The 25285-nt window shown below is 38.2% G+C and overlaps 1 protein-coding gene and 1 long non-coding RNA gene across 3 annotated transcripts; one reads left to right on the forward strand and one right to left on the reverse strand.

Annotated features, from left to right (window-relative positions):
* Positions 1 to 70: 70 nt before the first annotated feature.
* Positions 71 to 23897, reverse strand: LOC103499127 (uncharacterized). Of its 2 annotated transcripts, XM_008462029.3 has the most exons (10): positions 23389 to 23897; positions 22582 to 22676; positions 22376 to 22473; positions 22210 to 22259; positions 21906 to 22001; positions 18119 to 18208; positions 12773 to 12865; positions 12300 to 12395; positions 11129 to 11194; positions 71 to 301 (listed from the first exon to the last, which is right to left on the reverse strand). In XM_008462029.3, exons 1-10 carry the CDS (start codon positions 23590 to 23592, stop codon positions 173 to 175), a joined length of 1017 nt encoding a protein of 338 aa, XP_008460251.1. In that variant the 5' UTR covers positions 23593 to 23897; the 3' UTR covers positions 71 to 172. The 2 variants fall into 2 exon arrangements, with proteins under 2 accessions (XP_008460251.1, XP_050943646.1); XM_051087689.1 differs by lacking the exon at positions 12773 to 12865.
* Positions 18560 to 19966, forward strand: LOC127150285 (uncharacterized). The gene is made up of 2 exons (XR_007822522.1): positions 18560 to 18754; positions 19231 to 19966. It is a non-coding gene; the product is annotated as an uncharacterized LOC127150285 (long non-coding RNA).
* Positions 23898 to 25285: the final 1388 nt, after the last annotated feature.

Consider the following 25285-nt stretch of genomic DNA (forward strand, 5'->3'; position numbering starts at 1 on the left):
TATTACAGTGACTGATATGTCTACATATTTTTACTGATTTTAAAATTAGTCTTTATATGAGTCAACAAAATTTAGGAACCACTTAGAATATTTCTTATAACATAAAATGTGTAATATATATATATATATTATGCGTGTGTCTAATTGGATGTTTTAGACGTGTAAAGAATTTCTAGCAGCAATCATGTAACACAAAATGTGTAATAAGCTTTGAAACAGAAGCAGGACTGTCAACATGGGGAAGATGGCCACTATCAGTAATTACTCGCATTACTGCATTTGGTAGCTCACAATGAAGCCTCTGCAAAATCAATAAAAACAAATATCACTCACAGATTCTCATTACTCCTGGGAAATGAAAAATGACGCCAAAAAAGCCAAGCCCACGAAACAAAACTCGATGAAAGAAACAAGTTCCAATCAGCTACAATAATCATTTTAAAAAAAGAAGATAAGCCTGTATAAAAGTTTGAATTCCAAACAACTACGTGGCTTCAAATACTCATTTATGTAGCCATCTATTCATTAGATAATAAGAAGTTCCATCCCTATATCAAGTTTAATCACAACAATGATTCAACTGAATTTTCATGCAAATTTTAGGACAAAAAGTCTAAAACTAAAGAACCATGAAATAAGAATGGAAGTTCGATAGGATTCCTTTCCTGAAACTAGGTAAAATCCCAACAAAAATAGAGAAATAGACATTGATGATAAATTCCATGAGTTCACAAAATATCCACATAATACACTAAAGGACAGCACATTAAAATAAGAAAGAAAAGACAGAAATAAATGGCAAGGTTATTCTCCAGTTCTTTCGAGCAAGCTGAAATCTTCTCCTCAAAAGCCTCAGCAGCCTTTATCCAAAATATGACCTAATTTGCTAATCCCCAAAACATTCCTTATATACCTCTTCACCTCTTCAGGGGTGGATCCCCCCAAGAACCTCCCCCCACCCTAGGTTAGGTGTAAATGATTAGAGCGCTAACAATACCGCTCAGCTCGAACTGCACCTTTTGATTCATCAAATAAGTCGATTCCCACGTAGCCTCACTTTCTAGACATCCTTTCCGCTTAACCAGCCACTCATAGGCCTCCAATTCACTACTCCATCGAACTCCCAAGACTGTCTCGGGTATCATTTGCAGCTCAAGTTCTTCGGTTAAGGCCGGTGGTAGGTGCTGCACTTTATGGGTCTGTCCCAACTTAAGTTTTAGTTGAGAAATGTGGAAAACATTGTGAATTGAAGCGTTGGAAGGGAGGTCCAATCTATATGCCACTTTCCCAATGGATTCAGTCATTTTGTGAGACCCATAAAACTTAGGTGCTAATTTTTTGTTCTTCCATGGTAAAGAACGTTGGCCATATGGCCTTAACATTAAATATACTTTATCTCCTACCTTAAATTTCAACTCTCTTCAATGTAAATTAGCCTGTTTCTTCATTTTATTTTGGGCTATCACCTAATTTTCCTCTAGAGCATTAATCACCAAGTCCCTTTCCATCAGCAGCTGTTTTGCGCTATTATTGGCCATCTTCTTATGTCCATAAGACACTAATGGGGGTGGAGTTCTCCCAAAGACCATTTGGAACAGGGTGGTCTTTGCCAATGCATGAAGCATGATGTTGTACCATAGTTTTGCCCAAGGAATACACTTATTCCACTTGGTTGGTTGCTCCTTGCAAAAACAACGGAGGTAAGTTTCCAAACAATGATTGACCCTCTTCGTTTGTCCGTCTGTTTGAGTGTGAAAAGTTGTAAAGTTTCCAAACAATGATTGACCCTCTTCATTTGTCCCTCTGTTTGAGTGTGAAAAGTTGTACTTCTCTGAAGGACTGTATCCATGACTAAGAACTTTTTCCAAAAACTACATAGAAATATTTTTTAACGGTCAGTGATGATTGATTTCATAATCCCGTGTTCACCCACTACTCGCTCAATGAAAACTTCTGCCACTTGCTTTGCAGTAAACGGGTGTTTGAGGGTGATGAAGTGAGCAAACTTGCTCAATCTGTCAACTATAACCATAATGGAGTCAAAGCCCCCTGCCTTCGATAACCCCTCTATAAAATCCATCGTCCAGTCTTCCAATATCAACTCAGGTAATGGCAACAGCTGTAGGAGACTTGCGGTTATCGTGGCCTCTGTTTTGTTTCTTCGACAATCTCACATTGCTCCACATACTTCTTGACATCATTTTACATCCCTACCCAATATGATTCACAACTCATTCTTTTGTAAGTTTTAAAAAAACCATAATGCCCTCCCAAAACATAATTGTGGAAAGTGTGCAATAGGGATTATATCTTCCCTTGTATAGCAACCTCTGGTTAACCCATTGTTAATTAGGTTTCCCTAAGGGATCCTCTATCAACATTTCTGTTATCTTCTGTAACTCCTCATCTTTCCACAGTTCTTCCAGCATAATCTCCACCTCAACTATTCTTGGTGTAATTATCATAGTCAATTCAACCGAGTGGGACACTCGTGACAGGACATTCGCTGCTTTGTTTTGAAGTCTAGGCTGATATAAAATCTCAAAGTCGTACCACAATAACTTGGTTAACCACCTTTGGAATTGTGGTTGAACCTCCCTTTGCTCAAAGAGAAACTTAAAGGCTTTCTGGTCCGAGATCACGGTGAATTTCCTCTCCAACAAGTAGTGGCACCACTTCTGCACTACCAAAACTACTGCCATTAACTCCTCTCGTATATGGATTTCATTTGCGCCTGAGCTGACAATTTATGGCTGTAATAAGCGACGGGCCTCACGGTTTGACTCAAAACTGCACCTAACCCCACTCCATAAGCATTTGTTTCAATGGTAAACGGCAGGGCGAAATCAGGTAGAGCCAAAACCGGAACCGTTACCATGGCTTGTTTCAATCTTTCAAACGCTTCCGCTGCTACCTCATTCAATCTGAAAGCTTTCTTTTGCAAGAGTTTAGTCACAATAGGGCTGCAATATCACCATACCCTTTTACAGATCTCCTATAGTACCCAGTTAAGCCCAAGAACCCCCCAACTCCATCACATCTTTCGACTATGGCCAATTTTTCATTGCTATTGAGTTCGTGTATGTCCAAAAACACACTTTTTTCGGTTGGCGCTCAGCTGGTTGTCTAAGAATATTAAAAACCACTCCAAGATGCTTCTCGTGTTTTGTAATGTCTGTACTATAGACCAATATATCATTTAAAAAAGACCAGCACAAAGTGCCTTAGAAAGAGGCAAAATACCTTATTCATAAGCAATTGGAACGTGGCTGGTGCATTGGTTAACCCGAACAACATAACTAGAAAGTCATAATGGCCCTCATGGTTCGGAAAGTCGTCTTCTCAATGTCGCTCTCGTTCAACTGAATTTGATGGTACCCAGACCATAGATCATCGAAAAGACTGCTGCTCCATGTAATTAAACTCGTAGTTTCTTAATGCCCGGTATGGGAAACTTGTCCGCTGTTGTTAGTTACTTGGTTAAGCTTGCGATAGTCAACACAAAATCTCCATCCCCATCCTCTTTCTTTACTAAAAGCATGGGACTCGAATCTGGACTACGACTTGGACGTATGATCCCAACTTGAAGCATCTCCATCACTAGCCTCTCAATTTTGACCTTTTGCACATATTCATATTTATTGAAAGCAATTAACAACCCGAGACTTACGTGGAAACCCGAGAACCGGGAGAAAAACCACGATACTTTAGTTTTTATTATTTTTCTTGTGAACTGAATACAATAGGTACAAAGGGAGAATAAATAGAGTACAATAGAAATAAAAAAGGAAAAGATCTAGGAAATATTTAGGAAATAAAATCTTATATATTATTCTTTCCAAAAGTACTCTAGGGCAAAACCCTACTAATTCTAACACTCCCCCTCAAGTTGGGACGTAAATATCAATGAGTCCCAACTTGCTAACGCAAAGGTCGAAGTGTGGTCTGAGAAGCCCCTTGGTAAAAACATCAGCAATCTGTTGGCTTGAAGGAATGTACAGAATGCATATGCTTCCACTGTCAAGTCTTTCTTTGATGAAATGCCGATCAATTTCAACATGTTTAGTTCTATCATGTTGAATTGGATTGTTAGCAATACTAGTAGCGGCTTTATTATCACAAAAAAGCTTCAATGGTGTCTCACATTCCTGATGAAGATCTGACAAGACTTTCTGGAGCCAAATTTCCTCACATATTCCCAGACTCATAGCTCTGTATTCAGCCTCAGCACTGCTTCTGGCCACAACTGCTTCTTACTCCACCAAGTTACAAGATTGCCCCAAACAAAGGTACAATAACCGGACGTACACTTTCTGTCAATAACAGATCCTGCCCAATCTAAGTCAGTATATGCCTCAATGGTCTTTCTATTTGTTTTTCTAAACATCAACCCTTTACCAGGTGTATTTTTCAAGTATCTCAGGATTCTGTTAACAGCTTCCATATGTTTCTTATAGGGAGCTTGCATAAACTGGCTGACAACACTCACAGCAAAGGAAATATCAGGACGAGTATGGGATAAGTAAATTAATTTACCTACAAGGCGCTGATATTGTTCTTAATCAACTGGAACTTGATCATCAGAGTTTCCTAGTTTACAATTGAATTCAATAGAAGTATCAGCAGGACGACATCCCAACATACCTATCTCGGTTAGCAAATCAAGGGTGTATTTTCTCTGAGACACGGGAATACCTTCTTTAGATCTGGCCACCTCCATTCCAAGGAAATATTTCAGATTTCCCAAATCTTTGATTTCAAATTCATCACCCATTCTCTGCTTTAGTTGACTGATTTCTGTTTGATCATCTTCAGTCAAAACAATGTCATCCACATAAACTATTAGAATAACAATCTTCCCTGTCTTGGAAGCCTTTGTAAATAAAGTATGGTCAGAGTGCCCTTGACTGTATCCTTGGGACTTGACAAAGGTAGTGAATCTGTCAAACCATGCTCTTGGAGACTGTTTCAGACCATATAGGGATTTTTGAAGTTTACACACATGCTGACCAAATTGAGCTTCAAATCCTGGCGGGGGCTCATGTAGACTTCCTCCACAAGGTCTCCATTCAAAAAACCATTCTTAACATCCAACTGGTATAGAGGCCAATCTTTGTTCACAGCAACAGATAGCAGGACTCTAACAGTATTCAATTTAGCAACTGGAGAAAAAGTTTCTGAATAGTCAATACCATAGGTTTGAGTGAATCCCTTTGCAACTAACCTTGCCTTGTGTCTATCAAGCGTACCATCTGCTTTGTATTTGAGAGAGAATACCCATTTGCATCCTACGGTAGAACACAGATCTCCCAAGTTTTATTCTTTTCAAGAGCCTTCATCTCTTCCATAACAGCATTCTTCCATTCAGGACACTCTAGAGCAGTGTAGATATTTTTCGGCATCATGGTAGAGTCAAGGCTTGCTGTAAACGCTCTAAACTGTGGAGAGAGATTATCATAGGAAACTTAGTTGCAAATGGGATGTTTAGTGCATGATCTGGTACCTTTTCTCAATGCAATTGGAATGTCAAGAGAGGGATCATACTCATCAAGTTTCCTTGTATGACTCTGTTCAGCTTCATCGTTACTGGTTTCTATTCTAACCTCAGTCTCATCATCACGGTTCTTTTCTTCCATATTTTCAAGAACAGCAACATCAGACTTGTCATTCTCACTCATCGTATTATTAGTACAAGGTTTTGTAGGGTTTTCCATACCTTGGTCTCGAGGAGGTTCGAAATCTTGGACTGGAGCCGGCGGTTGACTAGTAGGGGACCCAACTTTCTTTCTGAGATTCCTCCTGTAATATGTTTTCCAAGGAACTTGGTTTGTGGGTAAGATTATGGGATGAGGATCAATGTCAGACACGGTAATAGGAGTAGATTCAACAAATTCAAAGGTGCTGTTAGACTCTTCACTCACACTCTCCCCCTGAAGATGGCTAACGGGAAAGTAGGGTCGGTTTTCACAGAAAGTAACGTCCATAGTGACAAAGTATTTCCTAGACGGCGGGTGAAAACATTTATAACCGCGTTGGTGAAGGGGATACCCAACAAACACACAGGCCTGAGCCCGAGGGGTAAATTTGGTTTGATTAGGGCCGAAATTATGGACATAAGCGGTGCACCCAAACACACGAAGAGGAACCTCAGAAACAAAATGAGTAGAGGGGTAAGACTCCTTAAGACAATCTAAGGGAGTCTGAAGGTGGAGGATACGAGAAGGCATTCTATTGATTAAGTGAGCAGCTGTAAGAATAGCATCTCCCCACAGGTATGATGGAAGGGAAGTGGAAAGCATAAGTGAACGGGCTACTTCCACAAGGTGACGGTTTTTTCGTTCGGCCACGCCATTTTGTTGAAGAGTGTAGGCACACGAGGTTTGGTGAACAATCCCCTTGGAGGCTAGAAATTCACTAAGGTTATGATTTTGGAATTCCCGACCATTATCACTTCGAAGAATTGCAATTTTTGTATGAAATTGTGTTTTGATAGTATGATAGAAGTTTTGGAAAATGGATGGAACCTCGGATTTATTTGTGATAAGGTAGACCCAGGTAAGACGGGTATGGTCATCAATGAAAGTTACAAACCACCGCTTTCCCGAGGAGGTGGTGACCTTGGAAGGACCCCAAACGTCACTATGGATGAGGGTAAACGGTTGTGTAGGTTTATATGGTTGTGAGGGAAAAGAGACTCGATGTTGTTTAGCCCGGATACACACATCACAAGATAAAGAAGAGACATCAAGTTTAGAAAAAAGGTGGGGAAATAAATATTGCATATATGTAAAGTTTGGGTGGCCCAGTCGAAAATGCCACAACATACAGTCTTGTTCAGAAGTGCTAAAGTAGAATGACAGTAAACTAACCCTAGACAAACTACTACATGAGGTATCATCATCAAGGATGTAAAGTCCCCTGCTATGCCGGGCAGTGCCAATCGTCCTCCCCGAGCTCATGTCTTGAAAATAAACTGATTCAGGTAAGAAGATAGCTTTACAATGCAACTCACGAGTGATCTTGCTTATAGATAACAAATTGTAAAACAGTTTAGGGACATGCAAAACATTCTGGAGAGCAAAACCGTCAAAGGGAACTATTTATCCTTTGCCAGCGATCGAAGTTAGAGAGCCATCGGCTATTCGAATTTTTTCATTATCGACACATGGGGCATATGATATAAAGTGTTCCGAAGTTTCCAACACTGATCCTTGGTGTGCCATTGTTTCTTACGGTGCTCACACACAGGAATTGACTTCCCATTATTCTTGTCACTGTCATGATTTGAGGACCGAGCGCTAAAGGCAGCGAAGTCAATGGTAGGGGTAGTCAATACACCCATGGCATTAGTGCGATTCTCTTCCAGGCGAACTTCAAAACAAACTTCCATTAGGGAGGGAAGAGGTCTTTGTCCGAGTATACGACCACAAACATTATCAAATTTAGGATTAAGTCCTGCAAGGAAGTCATAAACACGGTCAGCCTCTTCAAGTTTAGCATATTGTGTACTGTCATTTGGTGTGTCCCAAACTGTCTCTCTACACAAATCCATCTCTTGCCATAGAAGAGAGAGCTTGTTAAAATAGGTAGTTACGTCTAGGGTCCCTTGTTTGCAATTATGGACCTGTTTTCGCAGTGTATATAACCGAGAGGTATTCTGTCGTTTCGAGTAAAGGGTCTGAGTTGTATCTCACAAAACTTTTGCTGTGGCTGCATATAGTAGAGGCTTGCCGATCTGTGGTTCCATACTATTAATCAGCATGGACCGAATAAGTGAGTCCTCTCATTTCCAGAGTCGTTCCAAGGCGTCTCCTCGTGAAGGACGTACAGTCTCTCCAGTTAAGAAGTCGAACTGGTGTCGACCTTCGAGGAACATCTTTATTGATTGGGACCAAGAAAAATAATTTTGACCATTTAATTTTTCTCCTAAAAAATTCCCTGTAAACGAACCCAAAGAGCCAGTTATATAATTTGACGGTAAATTAGGGAACGAAGTTACCGGGTTCTTGGAATACATCGGCAACTCGGTTGGTCTGGAATGCGTCGAAGATTCGCTCGCTTCAATGTCCGATCAGTTCTGGGGTTGATCAATTCCGTTACCAAAAAACAGCGGTTGCTGTAAAGAGTCAACGTACAGCGGATGCTTACTGTACAAATTTGATAGATTTACGGTTAAAGGTTGTTGTCCGGAGCTCATAGGCGACGCGTGAGGATGCGGATGGCCGGAGGGGTTTGACGGTTGGACATCTGACGGCGCGTAGAGGGGAACGGGCTGGGCGGTGACGTGAAACGGCGGCGGCACGTGCGGCTGCAGAACCACTCCCATTGGGTAGATCGGCGGTTTCTGTAGGTTCTGGAGCAGTTCCTCCATGGCGGCGGCGATCCCCGCGGCAGCAGTGACGAGTTCAATTTCGATCTGGGTTTCTCCTAGGTTATTTTCTAGGGTTTCGTTATTGCCTTGCTCTGATACCATATTGAAAGCAATTAACAACAACCCGAGACTTACGTGAAAACCCGAGAACCGGGAGAAAAACCACGATACTTTAGTTTTTATTATTTTTCTTATGAACTGAATACAATAGGTACAAAGGGAGAATAAATAGAGTACAGTAGGAATAAAAAAGGAAAAGATCTAGGAAATATTTAGGAAATAAAATCTTATATATTATTCTTTCCAAAAGTACTATAGGGCAAAACCCTACTAATTCTAACAATATTATATGGCCTAACATTAACTGATCGCTGGCCTTCGACAGTCAGAATGTGATGGTCAGTGGACCTTTTCGGAGTTAACCCTTGTGGTGCTTCAAAAATTGCTTCGTGCTGTTTCAATAAAAATTGAGAGGCTAGTGTACTGCCATAAACCCCGTCATGAGCAACCACTGCATACGGGATAACATCCATCTTCCCCAGTTTGATTGCTAAGAAATATCAACCACAATTGTCAACTCTGGCAGCACTACTTCCACTCTCTTACAAATGCCTCTACCCTCTCGAGCTGTTCCATTCCCAATAGTCACCCTAAATATCGATTCCTTTAGGATTGGCACATTCAATTCATCCACAAGTCGATGATGGATAAAATTATGGTCGTTGTGCTGTCAATCAAAACTATCACACTTTGCCCCTTTACCTTGTCTCTCAGCTCCATTGTTCCCTTCGCTGAAAATCCTAGAACAGATTAAAGCGTCACCTCAAGCTCCCTCGGTTCCTCTATCGAACTCAACTCCACCACCTAGGTTTCTCCGTCGACGTTCGCTATCTCCTCTCCCAAGTCAGCCAGCAGCTCGTTTTCCTCTTCTTCGTTCATGATGAATAGCATCAGTTCTCGGTTATCCCGCACCTTACACTGGTGACCGTGCGAGTATAGTTTGTTACAGCGGAAACAAAGTCCTTTATTGAGTTGTGCCCTAAATTTGCTATTGATAAATGTTTCATGGGGGGTTCTCGTTTTACGTAATTACCCTTAATGGGTATTGTAATGTGGCATGTTTGAGCCCCATTTCCCTTTGGTCCGGCCCGTTCAGTATTGGTAGTAGTGGGTTTACTTGATTGAGCTACCTTTTTTCCCATCCCAAGGGCTCCGAACTCGCTTAGGGCTAATTTCAGGGCTATTTTATGGTCATTAACCAATTGCGCCTCCTTCCTACATTGCTCTATGGATGTTGGGTGGCAGCTCATCACCTATGCTTTAAATTCTGGCTCCAACCCGATCAAGAACGCATCCATTAAGATAATCCTTGCCATCTCCGGCAACGGGGCAAAGTAGTTCAAAAACTTCTTTAGATAATCCGCGTAGGATCATTCATGTTGAATCCAAATCAAACGAGCTCCTGAGCTCCCGAGCTCCCTTCTCCGATAGGTTGGAAGTGCTCGAACATTCAATTCTTGAGGTCCTTCCAAGAAGTCACTTCCTTACATTATTACTCCAATAGAACCAATTCACCTCATCTTGTGCAAAACTCACGACAGCCACCTTCACCTTCTTAGTTTCGGTTAAATCATTGATCTCAAAAGAGTGTTCAGCTCGATACACCCGGGACTCTGAGTTCTCTCCTACGAAGACGAACATCTCGAGTTTCTTATACTTACTTTTATCTGACATTCCTTGTCCCGAGGCATCGTCCCTTCCATTTCTTTGATTTTCCCCTTCATCTTGAGGATTGATCAATTGGATGTTCCAAACTCACTATTCTCCTTAACCTCTTTGGCCAGCCGTTCGACTCCTTTAGCCAGTCCCATAATGATTTCCTTCAGCTCTCTAATCTCTCTTTCTGTTGTTTCCAACCTCTCCTTCGCTAGTTTTTGCGCCATTGCTTATGTCACCCCCAAGATTGTTGCAATTCTGATACCAATTTGTTAGGATTCCTTTCCTATAACTCAGTAAAATTCCAACAAAAATAGAGAAACAGAGATAGTACTCAGCTATGATTCTATTGATGATAAATTCCAGATGAGTTCACAAAATATCCAGAGTACAGTAATGGACAGCATAGTAAAATAAGAAAGAAAAGATAGAAATAAATCCCAAGGTTATTCTCCAGCTCCTGGAATCTTCTCCTCAAAAAGCCTTTACCCAAAATATGACCAGATTTCCTAATCTGGTCTTCTATGTAATTCACATCATACCCTTCCCCGACTGCTTCCTTTTGTAGGGGTAAATGATTGGAGGTCTAACAAAGTTCAAGTGCAGAACAAGATTTACACAAACAATTGATTTGAAGTAAGATATAAATATAAAAAACAAAAGGTTCTCAGCTAAAGAAATAAAGTGTTTGAATCAACTTATATGCCTCTCTAACAAGTTTAACTTTTAACTTTTTACCTAAATGTATAACATTTGACGTAAAAAAACTTAGGATATTTTACACAATTATGAGTCAATATAGTCGAAGCATAACCTTAAAGAGGGTTTATGTCCTATTCCCTGACCATGTCAGACCCATGATATCTGAACGACCTCCTTATATAAAATTTATTTTTAGAAAACCAAGCCCAATCCAATCAAAAGCGTGGATGACAGATACATTATCACAAATGGCAAAACTAAGTAATTTAACAGAGTAGATAGGTTCTTTCAAAGCCACTTTCTTTCCGTATCTTAAGTTGAATAAAAATAAGAACTCACCACCACATCTTTAAAGCGAATAATTCTGTCATCTTCGCCAGCAATAACAAGTGCTCTGTGCTTGACCTATTGATTCAAGTATAGATAACAATGGACGTGGTTAACATACAACAATACTTGAAATTGCAGCTAAACACCATGGAAAAATTAACCATAAAATCGGTTTTACTATTTCTGTGAACCTACAACTATAGATATTATTTGAAAATGTCTTTAGTGTGTAAACATGCTTTTTCATTTCAACCTAAGAATCCCAAACCACTGGGCTCGGGGGGTTCTGTAAACATTTTTAGTGTTTGAAACTGGTTTCGAAAATCGAAACTAGTGTTTCAATTAACACTTCTTAAAATAATTTTGGGAGGAGAGACTTGCAACTACTTGAAATTGCAGTTAAACACTATTTGATTGTACAAGATTCCATCTCAAAACCAATTGGTAATAAGAGGAGTAGCTCATCTATTTTATAAGAAGTGTGAATCCTCTTGATTTTTCCAACGTGGGATTCTCAACAAACACTATGCAAAAATTTACCCCAAAAAGCAGTTTTATTATTTCTGACTTGACCCTTTATTATTCAAAAACCAAGGTGTTGAATGATATAATATTAAATTTTTCTTTACTTCTTAAACTTTCGAGTCAATGGGTGATTTAAGATGGTACCAAACAACCCTAATTTATAAGAAACTCTAGATTTGTGCTTCCTACCTAATTAAAATTGATTTCTACTTTTTAGGCCTTCTTCATATTTCAAGCCCACAAGTGAGGGAGAATGCTGAATGATATAATATTAAATTCTGCTTCCTACCTAATTAAAATTGATTTCTACTTTTTAGGCCTTCTTCATATTCCAAGCCCACAAGTGAGGGAGAATGCTGAATGATATAATATTAAATTCTCCTTCACCCACTAACTTAAGTTTTTGGGTCAGAAGGTGATTTAAGATAAGGTTAACCGTTAAGGTGTAAGCTCTATCAAGTTTTTGGGTCAGTATGTGACTTTCTTTTGAACAGATGCCCGATCAATTGGTCAGCTCAAGATTTACTTTCCATTGTCATTGGAAAGGTTGAATTTACTGTCCCAGAATATTTCAGCTATGAGAAACTCAAATTTAATGACAGATATACAAAAATGTGTTAAAATGCAGCATCATACTGGCTATTTATGGGCGTACCTGTTTAATCTGGGAAATGACATTATAACCTCCACTGTTCATAAAACTAACAGTTGTGTCTTCCCACCAAGGCAGTAGACAGTGCAAACGGCCAACCTAATCCATAGTATAATAACATCTTAAGATTGTCATGTCATCACGCACCATCTAAACAAGATATGAAATCCACAGCTAAACAAGAAATATCTTACTTTCACATTCATGACAAATACATTTTGAAGGTCAAGAAGTATTTGATGGACCAAATTTCAAACACTTGTCTAAAGGTAACACAAAGTCAAGATTACAAAAAGGATCTTTACCCTTTTTTAATGAAATATAAACTGCAACAGACGAATGGAATTAAAAATGTTTGCGTTGTAAACAAAAAGATTTAAGAAATCAAAGGCAGGGAAAAGAATCATCTCAGACACTTCAATGCTGATGGGATGCTTATTTATTGACATATTCAAAAGCACAGAACAAAAACTTACATTAGTCCATTCTAGATTTCGAGCTAGAGAAAGTCGATTGAAAGTTAACTTATTTGCAATGAGGCGCAATGGGATGCTTTTCAACAAAGAAACCTGACAATTCATTCAAAGATAACTCAGTGCTATACAGGCTTCAGGCTCTGTCATCATGACAGACATTTCCCAAAATCAAGCAGTTAGATGTCATTTGAAGCTAAAGGAAATTCAGATCTGCAAACGTGTTTTGTTATTTTAAATAGATTCTGGGAATATTTCTTCACGGGATAATTAAACAGTTAGAAAACTTTAGTTACTTGAAAATATGATGTCACGTTAGGTGAAAAGTTAAAACAAGTGAGGGATACTTCGACCACCAAGCCATGCTCATGTTGACAAAAACTTTTAAGAAATATTATATAGAAAGAATCTTTCTGTAAGACCTCCTATAATTAATACCTATAAAAGGAGGGGGAAAGGTAATTGGATAATTAGTTATTGAAAAGAAAAGGTGCTGAAAAAGAAGTCTTCAGTGGATCATGCCGTGGGGCCCGCGGGGAGGAATTTGAGGAGTGCTATATATAGGATCATTTAGGTCTTTTGTTGTTAGGTCATATTTTGTTTTCCATTTGGTGTAAAGGCTGTCGTAGCCTCTGGGAAATTCCCAGCTCACTGTGAAGGGCTGGTATGATCTTTATGGTTATTTGTTCTTGTTTTTCTTATCATCTTGCGACTGTTTTATGCTATTTTGGCTATATAAATATATAACTAGCAGAGTATCGTCTCTGTTTCAGCCATTAGTTTGTGTGTAAGGTGTTTTATTGTTAAGTATCTTAACAACTTGGTATCGGAGCTCGAAAACTGGGGGTTACTACTCGTGCCATGGCTCAACGCTTGATGGAATAAAGAATGGAAGGATCAGAGAAGGAAGTCCTGGGACTTAAAGAAATGATGCTGGAAATGAAGAAGTCTATGGATAGATTAGCCGAAGAAATGAGAGAAAACCATAGCTACCAAAAGAGGGAAGATTCTGGTACTTCTGATGACTTCGTGATGAAACTTAAAGGAAAAAAGGAGGTGTTTGATGGTACCAATGAAGGGAACCAAGCGACCATGGACCATAGCAAGTACAAGAAACTAGAAATGCCAATGTTGTTTGGGGAAAATCCTGAATCATGGGTTTACCGAGCTGAGCATTTCTTCGAAACCAAAAACCTACCCAAGACAGAAAAAGTAAAGGTGGCCATGGTGAGCTTTGGACAGGATGAAGTTAATTGGTATAGATGGAGTCACAATAGGAGAAAGATTGAATCCTGGGAAGACCTCAAAGGGAGAATGTTTGAGTTCTTTAAAGATTCCGGGCAAAAGAGTTTAGAGACTAGGCTAATCCGTTTACAACAAGATGGTACATATAATGATTATGTGAAGAAGTTTGTGAACTATTCAGCTCCTCTGCCTCACATGGCTGAAAGTGTCCTAAGAGATGCTTTTGCGACTGGTAGGAACCTGCACTTCAAGCTGAAGTCATTAGTCGACACCCACAAATCTTGGAGGAATGTATGAAAGAAGCACAATTAGTAAACGATCGTAACTTAGCTTTGAAGTTTGCAAGAGAAGAGATGGGATTGCTGGAACCAAAGAGTAGAGAGAGCGTGGGCAATAAGAACAAAGGAGGAAATGAGAAGAGCCTCACAAGAAAACAGAATTTCAAATGAAGCAAGTTACTATTCCAACTAAGGGCAGCTATGAACCACCAATAAAAAGGCTCTCGGATGCTGAATTTCGTGCTAGGCTAGACATAGGGCTATGTTTTAGATGCAATAAAAAATACTCCCACGGTCATAGATGCAACATCAAGGAAAAAAGGGAATTAATGCTTTTCATCGTAAATGAAGAAGAGAGCATTGTTGATGAGGGCACATCAAAGGAAAACAGTGAAGGAACAGTGGTTAAATTCTATTGGTACCATGAAAGTTCATTGGCCATCCTTGACCATGACGTTTTGGGTTGGGGAAAAACAAGTTGTTCTAGAAGAGGATCCCACTCTCATTAAGGCCGAATGTTCCTTGAAAACCTTGGAAAAGGCTTGGGATGAAGAAGACCAAGGGTTTCTCTTAGAACTGCAATACTATGAGATGGAATCCGAAGATGATTATGATGAAGAACCACGAGTCAAGGGTGATGAGGAAGACCTACCTATGATTAAATCATTGCTGAAAAGATATAATGACATATTTGAAGTCCCAAAAGAACTACCTCCTAAGAGAAGTATTGATCACCATATACTTACCTTACCCAAGCAAAACCCCATTAATGTAAGACCCTATAAGTATGGTCATGCCTAGAAGGAAGAAATAGAGAAATTGGTCACTAAGATGCTCCAAGCAAGAATGGTTAGACCTAGCCACAACCCCTATTCCAGTCCAGTTTTACTAGTGAAGAAAGAGGAGGGAGAATGGAGGTTCTGTGTGGGTTACAGGAAACTCAATCAAGTAACCATTTCTAATAAATTTTTCATTCCTATAATTGAAGAATTATTGGATGAGCTACATAGAGCCAAGGTTTTTCCGAAGCTGGACTTAAAATCTGGGTACCACCAAATTAGAATGAAGGAAAAAGACATAGAGAAGACAGCTTTCAAGACTCATGAAGGCTATTATGAGTTCCTTGTCATGCCTTTTAGCCTCACTAATGCACCAACTACCTTCCAATCCCCAAAGAACCAGGTATTTAAACCTTTCTTAAGGCGCTGTGCATTAGTCTTTTTTTATGATATACTTGTTTATAGTGCTGATATTACCGAGCATGAGAAACATTTGGGAATGGTGTTTGCAGTTTTGAGAGAGAACAGGTTGTTTGCCAACAAAAAGAAGTGTGTGATAGCACACTCGAAGATTCAATATTTGGGGCATTAAATTTCCTAGCAAGGAGTAGAAGCCGATGAAGACAAGATCAAAAGCATGGTTAGCTGGCCTCAACCTAAAGACGTGACAAGTTTTTGAGAGGTTTCCTAGGCCTAACTGGCTATTATAGGAGGTTTGTGAAGGGATATGGAGAAATTTCTGCCCCTTCGACTAAGCTCCTACAGAAAAATTCCTTCAAATGGAATGAAGAAGCCACAGTAGCATTTGAACAGTTAAAAGCAGCCATGACAACCATACTAGTGTTAGCATTACCGGATTGGTCTCTACCTTTTATAATTGAAACAGATGCATCAGGATTTGGTCTGTAGGCTGTTCTATCTCAAAAAAGGCATCCAATTGCCTTTTTCAGCCAGAAACTTTCTTCAAGAGCACAAGCCAAGTCAATCTATGAAAGAGAATTGATGGCCGTAGGTCCTTATTGTGCAGAAGTGGAGACATTATATATTGGGTAGGAAGTTCACTATCATTTTTTATCAGAAGGCATTGAAATTTCTACTTGAACAAAGGGAGGTACAACTTTAGTTTCAGAAGTGGTTAACTAAGCTATAGGGATATAATTTCGAGATCCTCTGTCAACCAAGGTTGCAAAACAAGGCTGCTGATGCCTTATCCAAAATAGAACAGCCGCTTGAGTTGAACTCCATGGCCACACAAGGGATAGTTGATATGGAAGTGGTAGGAAAGGAAGTGGAGGAAGACGAGGAATTGCAGAAAATAATAGAGAACTTGAAGGAGAATCCCAAAGAGAAGGGTAGATATCAATGGGAGAATGGGAGGTTATTGTAAAAGGGAAGGGTTGTTATCTAAAAAATTTCCTCCCTCATACCAAACCTACTACATACTTTCCATAATTCCATTTTAGGGGGGTCATTCGGGTTTCCTAAGGACTTACAAAAGGATGAGTAGGGAACTACACTGGCAGGGCATGAAAAAGGATATCGAAAGGTATGTGAAACAATGTGATACTTGTCAAAGGAACAAGTATGAAGCCACAAAACCAGCAGGAGTATTGCAGCCTCTTCTAATTCCAGATAAAATACTAGAGGATTGGACCATGGATTTCATAGAGGGATTGCCCTTACCTGGAGGCGCTAATGTCATCATGGTAGTGGTTGATCGGTTAAGCAAGTATGCCTACTTCATCACTCTCAAACACCTGTTTTCAACTAAACAAGTAGCGAAGGTGTTCATTGATAGAGTCATTGGGAAACATGGCATTTCTAAGTTAATTATTTCATATCGTGATAAGATTTTCCTAAGTAATTTTTAGAGGGAATTGTTTGTTATGATGGGAACTATCTTAAAGACGAGCACTGCTTTCCATCCCCAAACTAATGGACAATTTGAGAGAGTGAATAGATGCTTGGAGGCCTATTTGAGGTGCTTTTGCAATGAACAGCCAAATAGATGGGACAAGTTCATTCCTTGGGCTGAGTTGTGGTACAACACCACTTTTGATGCTTCAACAAAGACTACCACCTTCCAAACTGTTTATGGCAGGCCACCCCCTCCTTTGCTATCCTACGGACATCAACAAACCCCAAATAATAAAGTAGAAACCATGTTGAAAGAGAGAGACCTAGCCATTGAAGGAAAACTTATGCATAGCTCAAAATATAATGAAAAAATGGCTGATCTTAGAAGAAGAGAGCTCAAATTTAAAATGGGAGATGAAGTATAATTGAAGTTGAGACCCTATAGGCAACGTTCCTTAGCTAGGAAAAAGTGTGAGAAACTTGCACCAAGGTACTATGGCCCTAATAAAATCAAAGAGATTGGTGAAGTGGCCTATCATTTGGAATTACCACCCGAAGCTGCCATCCATAACGTGTTTCACATTTCACAGCTACAGCTGAAACTTGGGAAATAGTAAGGAGTGCAGCATCAACACCTAATGCTGACAGAGGATTTTGAATTGCAATTGTGGCCAGAAACAATGCTAGGGATTAGATGGAGCAAAGAACTAGGAGCTAACGAGTGGCAAGTAAAATGGAAAGGGTTGCCCGAGGCTGAATCTACATGGGAATCCATTTTTCAAATGAATCAGTAACTCTCTACATTTCACCTTGAGGACAAGGTGAATTTAGAGCCAAGGGGTATTGTAAGACCTCCTATAATTAATAGGAGGCTAAAAAGGTAATTGGATGGTTGGTTATTGGAAAGAAAAGGTGCTGAAAAAGAAGTCTGTAGGTGGATCGCGCTGTGGGGCCCGCAGGGAGGATTTTAAGGAGTGCTATATATAGGATCATTTAGGTCTTCTGTTGTTAAGTCATATTTTGTTTTCCATTTGGTGTAAAGAAGAGCAAAAAGCTAAAAAGTCGTGGACTCCGTCAAATCAATCTTCCAAAATTAGTTTAAAATTGCTAAATAGTAATTTCAATTTGCAAGAAAATAAACGGTATAATAATTACTGGTATGCACTAAGTTGTATGCCATTGAGGCTTACCCCAGCATATGCAACCACATTCGGCAGTTTTGTAGGGTGTCCGGTGCATTTACTATACACACAAGCATTGATCAAAACCAGCTTCTCCACCTGTCAAACAGAATCATTAAAAAAGTCACAACTGAAAGGTCAAAAAGAAATCATTAAAAAGCGTATAGGACATTACTTATCAACAATATATAGACAACGGAGTTCCATTAGGAGCCCTGAATTATTTAAGATCCAGAATTTCAACGCTCGAAGAAGTTCTTTTCTATCAATTTGATGACTATGTTTCAGAAAAAATATTAATAGTCATTTGCCAAGTATGTATTATCAGGATGAATTAGAAAGCATCCTGATGGATGGTGTTAGTCACTCAATTTCCGATTATAAATCACAATCTGGTATATAAATAATAAAATAGGTATGAAATTGCTGCAATAACACACAAGCATCTGGTTAGAAATATTATGTGAGAAGGCCCTAAATCTATTTTAGGCCTCATTTGGTTAGAAGTTAGATGGTTTTTGCCACCCAAGGAGTTCGATCGCTTTGGAGTTTAAAGAAGGAAAACATGTACGGCACAAAGTATTTGCTAGAACAAATAGATTAAACTCAGGGGATGCCTTTGTTGGAGAAGATCTTTTGTGTTAGGTAACGTAGCTCATTCGTACTTTTGGAACGATCCTTGGGATCAAGGTTTAAAAAATAGCAGCATATCAATGATCAGGTATTCGATAGAGATATTAGGGGTAACTTCTTTCTTCCCGAAAATCGAGAAATATTGCGGATGTATCCAAAATATCACCCATATATTGTTTCATGGATATTATCTAGACAAGTTCCAAAAACGTGAATATATGGAGAAATTTCGGCGAGATTTTCTGGATATATCATCGATATACAGTGGATACTTCACGAATATTTCATGGATATTCTGCTACTTTTCCATTTTCCATCTCGAATTATCATCATCGAGATTATCAATCATTTTTCCATCTCAAATAACCAAATAAATCTTTCCAAAAACAAACATATTCCATACCCTCAATTTCCAAAATTGAAAATCAACATATTCCAAATTCTTCTCTCAATTTCTAATCACGATTTCTGATCACGATGATGCACAGGGAAATCCAGATCCACATGTTGCTAGTGCACAGGAAAATCCAGATCCACATGTTGTGTTGCAGAAGATTTAGGCAGTGATGTTGAACATGTCATACGTGAAGAGGTAATAGTTCAAGTAGTGATAGGTGACTCTTTCGAGCGACTCATGTGTGCCACATACGCACAAGTACTTTAGAGGAGCAGCAGTTAAGTCAAGGTCAGTCAAGGCAATAGCGACGTGTCCTTATGTAAAAGTAGGAAAAAGGTAGGAAAAACGTACGTCTGAAAATGGCAGCCGTAAACCACAGTTTTTCAGATAAGCAGAAGTAGTTTTTCTTGCCACTGTATTTCTCCTTTCTTTTTCCGAAGCGGAAAGGTCAACTAAGCCAAGGTCAAGAAAATGAAGGTAACGATGATGATGATTATGGTGGTAGTTACAGTAGTGCCGGAGGAGATGGAGGCAATCAAGTACAAGACAATACGGAAGGAGGCCAACAATACGAAGAACGTAGCCCATCACCAGAGAATCTCAATTTACGCATGCCATACAAGACTCTAACCATAACCATAGAGCCAATGGACGAAGAATTGGAGCAATAGGAAAACCTCCATTTGTAGAGGATCCGTGCATGATGATGCTCAAATTTATACTGACTAGTTTCAAGAACGGAGAAGATGAGTTTGAACAGTCGATGTGGACATGAATAATATGTCTATAACAATAGTAATTATGGTTATAATTATGTTGGGCTAGTACCTCCTACGCCATCTTTTTACAATTGAAGTGCATTTGACCTTCATTTTTTATGACCTAGACTTAAATAATGAAATAGTCGGTTCATAATCATTTTTGGGTCTAATTATCTATAATTACATTAGCAATCATATTTGGCTTCTAATTAATGATTTATATGCTTAAAGTCATAGATTATTACTTAAATAAACTAGTTTTGAAATTTCACTTAGAAATTCATAATATTTTTATAAATTTCCGTGATCGTTTTTCCCGGAATATCCATCTACGTAGGTTTGATTTATAGGATATCTATACCAATAACGATATTTCGATCTTTGCTTGGGATGACTCTAGACCTCTTTCCTCGGATTTCACATGACTTCTTGTAGGCTTTTTTTTTTTTTTTTTTTTTTTGGTCATATACTCCTAAAGAGAGTCCAATGGTAACTCAAATTGAAACCTTCTATTGTAATTATACACCATTTCAATGAAAATAATTACGGAGAAAAGAAGACGAAAGAAAATGAAATAAGAAAAGGAAAAAAAGAGGAAGTAGTTGAAAGCGGACTTCTTAGGTAGATTATGGGACTATAAGAGAGCTTCGTGACGGTCTGGACTCTGGAAGCTTCTTAAGTTAAAAAAATCCCTCTCAAGACATTTTAACTAACGAGGAGACTTGAATACAGCCTTATCTTCAACGTTCACTTTAGAGGTTTGCAGGCTTCCGATCTTACCAACTGATGACAAAGAACCTTTTAAAATGTCGGTCCCAACGCATTTTTTAATTATTTAAAAAGATGTATGAGAAACCTGTCACCAGAAGAAGGAAATATCCTACCTAACGTGGCATAGTGACCAATTATATGGCCACATATTCATTGTAGGCTGATGAGGCATTATGCATGGCAGCGAAACTCAATAGCTATGACCATCATGGGACATAAGAGCTGTGTTAAAAGAAAAAACCCGTCGTATCTGATACATTATGTATGCATCTCCTTTTGTTACCAAGAGACAAGCTTTATGACTCACATGCGAAACCTCCACAAAAGAGTTCTTCACATCAAGGCATGTCTTTGGACCCACATGTCCAACATCCTCGCATAGATGTCTCACTTTTAAACACTCCAGATCCATAGCTACAATGACTTTTCTGGTTTTCACCTTAATTTCCTAGAATTTATATCCTCCCTTGGATCTATCAACCTAGATCCAATGGTCAGAGTTAACCCAGGACCAGCCAACCTTATTCCAAGTCAATTTTTGTTTGCTCTCTCCTCTTTAGGGAAAAAGAAAAACCATAGGCCTATTCCTCTACTTACTATAATTGCCGCATTATTTTTGTGAGAAATTTGTGTAGTGAGTGATTTGACGTTGATTTTTATGAAGAACTTGTGGATCTGGGTCTGAAGGGTTGTGAAATTCCTTTCTTTTTACTTTGCTCCCTAGAATTTGTGTAATGAGGTGGGGGCACACTTTGTTGTGTGTAAAGAAGATTGATTGGATTGACAACCAGCACGAAAGAGTGCTACTTTTTACCTGAAAAGAACGAAGAAAAGAAAGGTTTTGCCTTTGGTTCTCACGTCCATTACGAATGATATAGTGAGCTTCTCAAGGAAAAGCCTAGTGTATAGGCTTGATTAATCACTCTATGTTAGCTTTTATATGGTATCAAAATCTAAGAAAAGACATCTCAATTTTACAGCACAAATGGAATGTAAACAAACGAGATATAAGCCTACTACATAGAGCCATGAAAATAAAATAATCTATAAGAGTACAATATAGAGCCACGAAAGTAAGGGCCTTCTAACAATTCCTTTACAATAATAACACAGTTTTATTTCGTTTCAGTTAAACGTCCAATGTGAGAGCTCGGACTAAGTCATTTAGATTCTTCATGCACAAATGATCACGATCATTAAATTACTCTAAGTTAGATAGAAAGTTTACACTTACAGCTTCCGGATGATTAACTGCAAAATCAACTGCGATCGCTGCACCAAGGCTTGGTCCAACTAACACCATTGGTCTCTTGATGTAGGTCTTCCAAAACTAAAACCCAATTTAAAATTCAATTATAGCCCAAAACAACTGTTGCAAAATCCAAATCAGTACAACAACGAATAATACTTCATAAAAAATTATAATTCTCCAAATTATAAGCACTGTTAAGAACACGTGAATTTATGGAGACTTTGCAAAACCAAAACCAAAAATCTTTCTTAAACAAAAACGAAGGGGAAAAGGTACAGTGATTTACCTGGTACAGATGAGAACGCTTTGTTTCGACATTGCATGGTGGAAGACTATCTAGTATGTATAAGTATAATCAGGAAACATACAAATGTGAGAAACGTTTTCGGAGTTCATAAAATATAAGTAGCCAAAAGAAAATATAACCAAATGTTACTCTAAATTGAACCCACCCAAGTCAGAAAAGCCCCATCCAAGAACATCAACAGCCCACGTTTCTAGACCAGCCTCTTCAAGCAGAGGAAATGCATAACTCCATTCCAAACAAGAACTGTGTGCATGGACAAAAACAAACAGCATATTATGTCAAATGGAAACAGTACATAGAACCAAGAAGAAAATAACAACAATAATAATAAGTGTTACTTGCATAACGGACCTATCGAAGCAATGGAGTAGAACCACCGGATTCTTCTCACTTCTTTTTGCTGGTTTAACACAGCTACTCATAATGCAAGTTTCAAATAATGTCATCTGCAAAAAAGGACTAGTATCATTTTGCAGGCTAGGGGCTGCCAAGAACTGAAGTGCCAGGCGAAAATGAAGAAAACCAATTGTGTCAGAAACATCGCAGTTTAGTACTCCGTTAAAGATTCAGATGAATGAAATCTAAATATACACTACTACTTCTTTCGCAGCATTCACTTTTTCCTTCCATGAAGAAAACAATTGCACATGAAATGGTCAGCTCCAACAAGTAAAAATCCTTAACCATCTCACAATTTCGAAACTTAAATTTGCAGTTACTCATTCCATTGCTTATGGAAGTTCGCTATCAGAGATTCAGAGTCGCACTCAAGAACAATATACTCAATCAATGCAAAGGATCTTCAATAAACAAGAGAAAAGACACAGGATTGGAAAGGAAATCAACCCACAAGCAAGAGAAAACTCATCTCCAAAATCTAACGTAATTGATTGAATCCCAACAGTACAACGGAAAAGTATCTTGCAGTCCGGTTCAAACGAATCTTAACTTTCTTGTCAAAAGCCGTCCGGAAAAATAAACACGCAGTTCATAGCAGAAATTTATTTCGGAAACTGTGCTTGTCTTTTTTTTTTTTTTTTCGTTGAAAACACTACAGGAAACAGACGTTTGTAAAGTGAATTCCATAGTGCATTACTGTACTACAATTTCATGGTCAAACCACTCGATAAAAAGGCAGATAAAAAAAATTGATTTTACCGGTAGCCTCTCGATTTTACGAGCCATGGTTCTGGCTAAAGGGTCATTGATTTTAGAGACCTCTTTAGGAAGAAATGAGGGGAAGGTAGCGGCGTTTGGATGAGAGAAGAGGCGTCCAAGGCCAAGACCTTCACATTTGGTGGCCATTGGAGTTCTGGTTAGGTGGATATGAGTGAGTGAAGAGAAGCCCCACTTGAGACTCATGATTTAAGGAGTAAGAAGCAGAAAGAGAGAATTCAGCAAGTTTGCTGAAAAAGGGAAGATGGAAGCAGGAGGAAGTTGACAAGGAGGAGATGGTGTAGGAGTTGGGTTGTCCTGGTTCTGAAATGGCAATTCAGAAGTGTTGGTTTAAAGAAAAATGGCAATTGAAAGCAAATGTGGATGGCTTCCATTGGAGCATTTACGAGAAAACGCCATGGTTGCAGTTGTAGCTTTGATTAAGAAGACGGAAATGGCAAATGGCAGTGAACAACTCCATCACTCTGTTCTACTTCTAGACAGTAGGCTTGCTGCCCACATAACCCAAATTTTGTTTTTATTGAAAAATAATTTTTTTATTAATTTTCTCTACATGGAAAAAAAAACGTTTTAAATTCTACCATTGTTTTTCTTTTCTTTTCTTTTTTTTTCTAAAAAAAGAAAAAGAAAACACGACAAAAAAAAAGTTTTAAATATCTAAAATTAATTTACATAAATGAGTCTTTTTAAAAAAATAAAAGAAATGATATTATTTGAGGTAAGTGGTTATCAAAATGATAGGTTGTTATGGATGTAAGTATGCAAAACAAGAATTTATTCCTAGTCTAAAATAAAAGAATTCAAGAATAGAAAAAGACTAGGGATTACCTCACTTACCTTACAAATTATTTTTTAACCCTTCTTACCTTTCAAAGTTATTTTTTAATTCTTCTTACCTTTGTGGAAATTGAGAGTAGTATGGGGAAGAAGGGTGTCGGACCCTAGAGAGCACTTAGGATTCAAAACTTCAAGACTCACAAACAAGGTCGATTAGTAGCTTCAAGATCTAAAAGAAAATTAGAAACACAAAAGAAGGGGGTTTGTGGAAGTAATTTTTGAATTATAGTAAAGAACAAGTATTAAGGAATGATTGGTGACAACAAGTAATTCAAATAAAGTTTTTTTTTTCAAGTTTAGTAAAGGGACAGGGTAATTACCATGTTTCTTATCATTGAAAAAGAAAGAAGATTAATTAATCTTTTCTTGAATTTACAAGAATGGAATTTTTACAAAAAGAAAGTAACAAAATCTTTATTAAAACATGATTAATCTCAGCGACCAAAGCATGTTCAAACCGAGGCAAAATTTATCCTATTCAAGATTTGCTAAGGAGGAGATAGCCACTACCCTTAGCAAAATTAATGTCCATTTCAAACTTGTTATGAAATAATCAATTAGTAGAAAATTAAAGACAATCTCAACAATTAATTCAACATAATAAACCATTGCAAATCAAAATTTAAGTTCAGCACTTTAAGAATTTGTAAAAAAAATCAATGAAAAATTGATGGAGAAAAACTTATTTGTTTTATTGAAATTTCAAAAGAAATTGCAAAGGGAAACAAACAATCAAATAAAAAATTAAAAATATATAGAAAGGAATTTAATTCTCAAAGAAAACATGGTAATTTAACCCAAGAAAAAGTCTCAAAAGATTACCTTAGCCCATGAAGATTGATGAAATTCTTGAAAAATGTTGAGGAAAGAATCCATTTATTTAACAAAAAGTAATCTTTATTGATAGAGTTTCAAGAAATTACTACAAGAATTGAATGAGAAAGAGAGTTTTTTTTTTTTTTTTTTTACTTGGAATTTCCTATCTCCCTCCCAAAAAATATGAGAGATTTTATAGAAGGGAAAATGGGAGAAAAAAGTGGAA

Source organism: Cucumis melo, chromosome 7 (assembly GCF_025177605.1).
Source record: "Cucumis melo cultivar AY chromosome 7, USDA_Cmelo_AY_1.0, whole genome shotgun sequence".
NCBI classification, from domain to species: domain Eukaryota; kingdom Viridiplantae; phylum Streptophyta; class Magnoliopsida; order Cucurbitales; family Cucurbitaceae; genus Cucumis; species Cucumis melo.